Source organism: Micromesistius poutassou (assembly GCF_964030765.1).
Source record: "Micromesistius poutassou genome assembly, contig: SCAFFOLD_1929, whole genome shotgun sequence".
In the NCBI taxonomy this organism is placed as follows: domain Eukaryota; kingdom Metazoa; phylum Chordata; class Actinopteri; order Gadiformes; family Gadidae; genus Micromesistius; species Micromesistius poutassou.
The window spans coordinates 1-7345 of NW_028177286.1; the positions used below are offsets into that span (position 1 = coordinate 1).

Genomic DNA, 7345 nt, shown 5'->3' on the forward strand with positions numbered 1-7345 from the left:
GAGAGAGAGAGAGAGAGAGAGACACACACACACACACACAAATAAACAAACAGAGACACACACAAAGACACACACACACACACACGCATGCACATTCATACACACACACACACACACACACACACACACACACACAAACAGACACACACACAAAGACACACACACACCACACACAGACACACGCATGCACACGCATGCACAAAACAGACAGACACACACACACACACACAAATAAACAAACAGAGACACACACACAAAGACACACACACACACACACACAGACACGTCACACACACACACAAACAGAGACACACACACACGCGCACACACACACACACACACACACACACACACAGTGTTGAGTCATGTGCACACGGGGTGTGTTCCTACAGCTCCACTGAGTCGTGCGATGAGGATGTGGCTGATGTGATGCATCCGTGGAACAAGCAGTCGAGATGCAGTGGAAGTATGACTCATGTGTACCGGTCACCCATCACACACGCACGTCACACACGCACACGCACACACACACGCACACAAACACACACACACGTCACAGATGCACGCGCGCAAACGCAACCAAAACCAAATCGACGTTGAACAACAGAATGACAATATGTAGCCGGTTGGCTTCAGCGCTGCGTTAGGGGCCAGCACATTAAGCAACACTGCGGGCCCCCCCAGCCGCGCGGTGGACCGAGCGGGGCCAGAGCGGGGCCAGAGCGGGGCCAGAGCGGGGCCAGAGCGGGGCCAGAGCGGGGCCAGAGCGGGACCTGGCTCAGTGGGCAGGAGAGCGTGGACGGGGCTGACAGCGGTAAACGGATTAGCCGGGCCGGCCGGTGCACACCTGGCAGCTCGCTGCTGCCAGCAGCACCAGATAACCTTGTTAGGCCTCTATTGACGGCGCCCCGTCGACGCCGACACTTAATCTGACATCAGCCTAGGAGGAGCTGAACCAAACGTAATCCCTCCCTCCCTCTCCTCCCCCGTCTCCCCCAGTGCCTGAAGATCAGCAGTGCTAGCTTTAGGTGTAAGGGGTGAGGACTAGTCTTTAAGGAAAGCAGGGTGTAGGGTTCCTCTGCCCCATCACAACAACAACAGCAGCAGCAGCCGGCTAGTTGGAAGCATCTCTAACGAGCTTTGTTGGTTCTTTCCAGAGAACGTGGCACTACCTTTGGGTAGTTATCTAGTTAGATAGATAGATAGAGCAGTACTTATACTCCTTTAACCTCCTGCCCCCTTTTGCTAGATGAACCATTACCTTTCTTTATATAATAATGTATTCTCAGCATCCTCAGTATTATACTCTTCTTCTATTATTGTACTGTTATTGTCTCATATCGATTTGTATATATTTGGTATTCATGTATTCTTGGGTAAAGTTTAAATAGAGCCAGGCGGACCAATGAAAACAAACACATCTCATATGGGGTACGTAGAGGAGATGTGTGGGGGTTGATTAGACAGAACCAGAGCCCCGGTCCGAAGGGGGGGGCCCCTCACTCTGAGGGGGGGGGGGGCCCTCACACGGAGCCAGGGGCCCCACACCCTGAGGGGGGGGCCACTCACCCTGGATGAGGACCTGCCGGGTGGAGCAGTGGGCGCATGGCAGCAGGGTGAACTCCTCTGCCTGGTGCATGGAGTAGTCCGTGCTGGCAACCACGATCTGGTCGCTCCGGTTGCCAGGTCTGCTTCACCTCGTCCTGCAGGTTCAGCACCACCTGGTCCACGGCGTCCACCTGGAACCCCGAGATTGGAAAACCTACGAGGGAAATGGAAACGGCGCGCCGTCAGTTTGACTGACGCAACGTGAACTGAATGAAACGTCTTTTGAGGACGGCTACAAATCAAACCTGAGGATCTGCTCTGTTTACACTTCAAAGAATGCAGATACACATTGGTTAGTCACATGTTTTACTGGGTGTTAGAATGAGTCATGGAAAATAAACAGCAAAAAACATTTGTGCACCCACACCCACAAACACACACACACACCCACACACACGCGCTCAAACGCACACCCACACCCATGTTCACACCCACACACACACACGCTCAAACACACATGTACACAAGAACACCATAGAGGTCACGCACCCACACACACACACACACACACACACACACACACACACACACAGTCTTAATGACAGATTGACAATACCTGCCTTACCACCATCACCACCTCACACTGAGGAATGTATTAATGTGTTTGCATATAAACTACAAGCGATAAGAAGGCATGGGAACCTTTATTCCAGCAGCCTATCATAACAGGCCTCTCTCCTTCATCCCCGCTCCAATGAGAGAGGTCGGTACGGGGCGCTTGGCTCTCTGACCTTTATCCTCCACTGTTGTGTTTAGCTCTCCTGGGTCACTTAGCGCAGACGGTGTGCTGCAGCGCCTCGGAGACCGAGACTGAGACTGAACTGTTGTGGACTATTGATTCCTGGTTTGTATTTTTACACTCTGTCCGACTGTAACACTCTGTACCAACCATATGCTACTGAAACTAGCCAACTGTAGTCATGATGATAATCTTCAGAGGTCATTTAAGTCATTTAGTGGATGTTTTAAGCATATTTTGGTTATGTTTTATGTTTCTTTTTAATCTAAAATATGATTTTCACGTAATCAACGTCCTCATCCTCTCTGCTCTCTAATCACCTGTAGAAAATATGACGCGACAATGTCACAGGATTTGACAGCCCTAAATTACTTTGTACTCTCTGTCTCTGTCTGTGCAACTGTTTCTGACTTTACCGCATGTATTGACCGTCTGTTTACTGACTGTTTGTGTATTGACTGTTTGTGTACCGACTGTTTGTGTACCGACAGTTTGTGTACCGACAGTTTGTGTACCGACTGTTTGTGTACCGACTGTTTGTGTACCGACTGTTTGTGTACCGACTGTTTGTGTACCGACTGTTTGTGTACCGACGGTTTGTGTACCGACTGTTTGTGTACCGACTGTTTGTGTACCGACTGTTTGTGTACCGACAGTTTGTGTACCGACTGTTTGTGTACCGACTGTTTGTGTACCGACGGTTTGTCTACCGACTGTTTGTGTACCGACTGTTTGTGTACCGACTGTTTGTGTACAGACGGTTTGTGTACCGACAGTTTGTGTACCGACGGTTTGTGTACCGACGGTTTGTGTACCGACAGTTTGTGTACCGACTGTTTGTGTACCGACAGTTTGTGTACCGACAGTTTGTGTACCGACAGTTTGTGTACAGTCTCTCTGGTAAAAGAGGTCTTCTTCTATGGATCCTCTTCTTCCTGTCTCAGTACTGGATCACTCCTCAGACCCTCTGGGGGGGGACCCTCCGCCCTACGTGTGGAGGGGGGGGTGGAGGGGGGACTCACCGTTGCTCCACTCGCTGAAGGCGGTGACGGAGAAGGCCACGCCCTCCGTGGTGGTGAAGCTGCGGCGGGCGAGGGCCTTCCCGCCCGTGTTGTGGTTCTCGTGCTCGCGGACGTCCTCCGAGCACGACGCGTTCCCCCCGCCCACCACCGACACCAACGCCCACGCCTGCCTGGTGGGGGGGGGGGTGGGGGGGGGGGGGAGAGAGAGAGAGAGAGAGAGAGAGAGAGAGAGGGTATGAAGATCGAGAGAGAGAAAGGGAGAGAGAGAGAAAGGGAGAGAGAGAGAGAGAGAGAGAGAGAGAGAGAGAGAGAGAGAGACAGAGAGAGAGGGACAGAGAGAGAGAGAGAGAGAGAGAGAGAGAGAGAGAGGGACAGAGAGAGAGACAGAGACAGAGAGAGAGAGAGAGAGAGAGAGAGGGGGTTTGGCAAGGTGAGGAAAAAAAAAAAAAAAGGATGAGCCAACAGGGATGCGAGTGAAGGGAGACTTTGAATCATCCCTCCACTCAACAACAATATAAACACTGCAACACATCGCACCCAGAGGGCCGTGGAGGAGGAGCAGAACGGAAACTAATACGTGCAGAACTCCAGCCCGGCCCGGGACCACGAGCCGCCGAGCGGAACACGTAACTCCCCTCGGCCCGAGGCGTTCCTCCAGATCATATCAGAGAGAGGAGACACAATAAAAAGCTACCAGCTATTCAGCAGCGCAGACTTTGAGTGAGTGAGAAGGAATGTGGTGTGAAGCCGGCGGATGGGAGCCAGATGAGCTGGGTCACCCGGCTGTAGGCCCACGCCCCCCCCCCCCCCCGGGTCCCCGCGGTGACTCAGTCTGGAACTAACCACCCCGTCTCACCATGACCCACCCCGTCTCACCTCCCTGCTGTGTCTGTGTGTCTGTGTCTGTGTGTGTGCGTGTATATGAGCAAGTGTTTTGTGTGTGTGTGTGTGTGTGTGTGTGTGTGTGTGTGTGTGTTATGGTGTGTGTGTGTGTGTGTGTGTGTGTGTGTATGTGTGTGTGTGTGTGTGTGTGTATATGAGAAAGTGTTTTGGTGTGTGTGTGTTATGGTGTGTGTGTGTGTGTGTGTGTGTGTGTGTGTGTGTGTGTCATAGGGTCCAGTTGTCATGAGGTCAGATTGAGGTTGAGAAGGACGTGAAGTTGTTATTTAAAATACCTCAGAAGATAACAGACTAGAAGACACATGTAACTAACAGTTCTAACATAACATAACATAACCAAAAGGGTTTGTTTCAACATGTAACCCGGGCATAGCGACCCGCAAGACTATAATCAAGCCTTCTCTTTCCAATCCCACAAACACTGACAGGCCAGGCAGTCTGCCACCCCCCATAAACCAAACCAAGATCATATCCATGTCCAGTAAGAACAGTAACGTACAGTACAGTACAAACGGTGTGTGACTGTGAATGGGTGAATGGGTGAACGTGAGGCAGGGCTTGTGAAGTGCTTTGAGTGGCCACTGGTTAGGAAAACGCTTTATAGATGCAGTCCGTTTGGTCCACTCAATGTGTTAATTACTAGATAACATAAATCTAATATCTTTCAATTTAGTCAGCAATGACCTAGGTGTCATACACATCTGTCCCACAATGGAAAATACCCCTTTAGCTAATATGACTGCAGCCTCACCTGGCACAAACAGGATGGAAATATGGAACTAATGCGCCACTTGCACTTGTCCACCTCACACGTGGGAGAACGGCAGTGAGGGTGAAGGACTCTGCTATGCCTGATTACTGCTAGTGTACTCACAAAGCCAGAGTACCCAATACTACGGCTGTACACAATGAAACAGATCACGGACGTAAACAGCCATGATGCCCAGACTCAAACTGTAAACCGTGACGACTACAAATGAAACAGCGAGTTTAACGATCTTTGACTTTGGTGAGTATTGCAGAGAGCGACTGACATTGTGAGAAAGAGCTGGATGAGCAGGTAGTGAATGGTGAACACAGAACACACAGTTCCTCAACACACATCGATAAACACACACAATGCACACCGGGGTCTGTCTGTCTGTACAGCGCTGTCTGAAGACACAGACAGAGCAGTAACACCAAGGTGGTCTCGGCTAGGAAGCAAATCAACAGGAAATTAAATTAATGAGGAGGATTTTCAATGTTTTGCAGATGGGTGAACTGGACACCCAGACACACACACACACACACACACACACATGCACGCACACATACACACACGCACAGGGTGTAACACACACTGCTTAATGAGGTGTGTGTGAGGGAGGAGAGTTTAACTAGTGCAGTGCAACATTGGAAGAATGCATAAAGATGTGTGTACACACACACACACACACACACACACACACACACACACACACACACACACACACACACACACACACACACACACACACACACACACACACACACACACACACACACACACACAATCAGGAGTGCATGATTGTACAGCAGTTGTACAACTTGTTTTTAATGTTCCTCTCACTCTGACATTAACATGTATGCTTTGTTCAGGTTTTAACGGCACTTTAATATTTGATGTGTTTTCGCCTTCTTTATAATAATCACCAACATTTGTTTTATGCTTTCCTGTTGGACTTTACGATGTTTTGACTGGGCTGATCTTGAACAGTGCAATCGATTCCGTGTCACATTTTTATCCTCCTCCCAGATGAGGTGATGGGGCGTGGAGGACGACGAAGAGGGAAGATGAGGGGATCAAGGGCGTGGACGCTGGAGAGTGTAACCGCACGCACACACACACACACACACACACACACACACACACACACACACACACTTCACGTGGGCCCTGGTCAGTTCTATAGGAAGGGGCTCTGACAGCTTTATCTATCAGGAGAAGCCAAACTGCTCACACATTTCCTTTCAAAAACAAAAGCAACCTTCACAACAAGTGACCTTTGAACTTCTTATCAGCCCTGACCTTCCCGGGGAACAGGGCGGGTTCCGCTCACATTGTGGAGCTTGACTACAGCCCTGTGGCGTGGCTACTGGTTTAACGTACATCTGCCTCTGACAGAGACCAACTATATACTTAACCTTTGCCCTGACAACACATCACTGCGATCTATCACATTGAAAACAAACAGACACTTTTGGGGGAAAAATATGTCTTACTTTAAGAAGGATTCTGGGATATGAAGTCACAAACAATGTGAAGGTGCTTTACTTCTGTATTTTCGAGGATGTTATCTCAGGAGAAGATTTGTATCTGTGTAAAATAAGAAAACGATCACCAAGAACTGGAATCAACCGGACACTCCAAACCTCAAACAATGGATGGACTTGTGAAACGGATCAATGCAATGGAACAAATGACTTTTTGTCTAAGATCCAGAGGAGCGATTTTCTCAAGTAGAAGAAATGGACTTCCTCCATTAAAGAAATAGATGACGCTACACAATCAGGACAAGCATTGAGCAATTAAAGAGAAGGTGTATAAAACAACATCTATACTAGTGTGCCCCCTTTCTATTGTTCATGTTATTGTACTTGTATTGTGTGTGTGATGTCTTTAAAATTTTGAAAAGACTTAAATAAAAAGTTAAAAAAGAAAAGAAAACAAAGACACTTGATTATGGGCTGAACCAGTTTATAAACTAGTACAATCCCGGCCTTATCTCATTCATCTACACAGTAGACTCTACAGAGCCATTCAGTCCCTTATTTGTCTGTTGCACTATTGTTTGTTGTACGTCCTGGCACTTGATGAACGCACTTAACACAGGTTGTATTCATTCATTGTACTTAATTGTGTTGTGCATGCATGTTGTGTAGCATGTACTTAGTTGTGTAGCCTCTGCAGTAGCTGGCTATCACTGCTGTATACGGGGAATGGGGTCAGCCTGGAGATTGTCAGTGCTTGCAGCACTTGGTTCTGTGAACGTCTTTACTGCACCGACGGCGATATATTGTTTCACTTCTTGCTCAGCAGCCATTCAGGGCACCC

General features: G+C 48.8%; 1 protein-coding gene across 1 annotated transcript; it reads right to left on the reverse strand.

The window, feature by feature from the left end:
- Positions 1–1528: 1528 nt before the first annotated feature.
- LOC311376301 (cell surface hyaluronidase-like) lies at positions 1529–4032 on the reverse strand (the record flags this gene model as incomplete). Its single annotated transcript, XM_084491140.1, has 3 exons — positions 1529–1762; positions 3370–3539; positions 3947–4032. 3 exons carry the CDS (start codon positions 4030–4032, stop codon positions 1566–1568), a joined length of 453 nt encoding a protein of 150 aa, XP_084347266.1. The 3' UTR covers positions 1529–1565.
- Positions 4033–7345: the final 3313 nt, after the last annotated feature.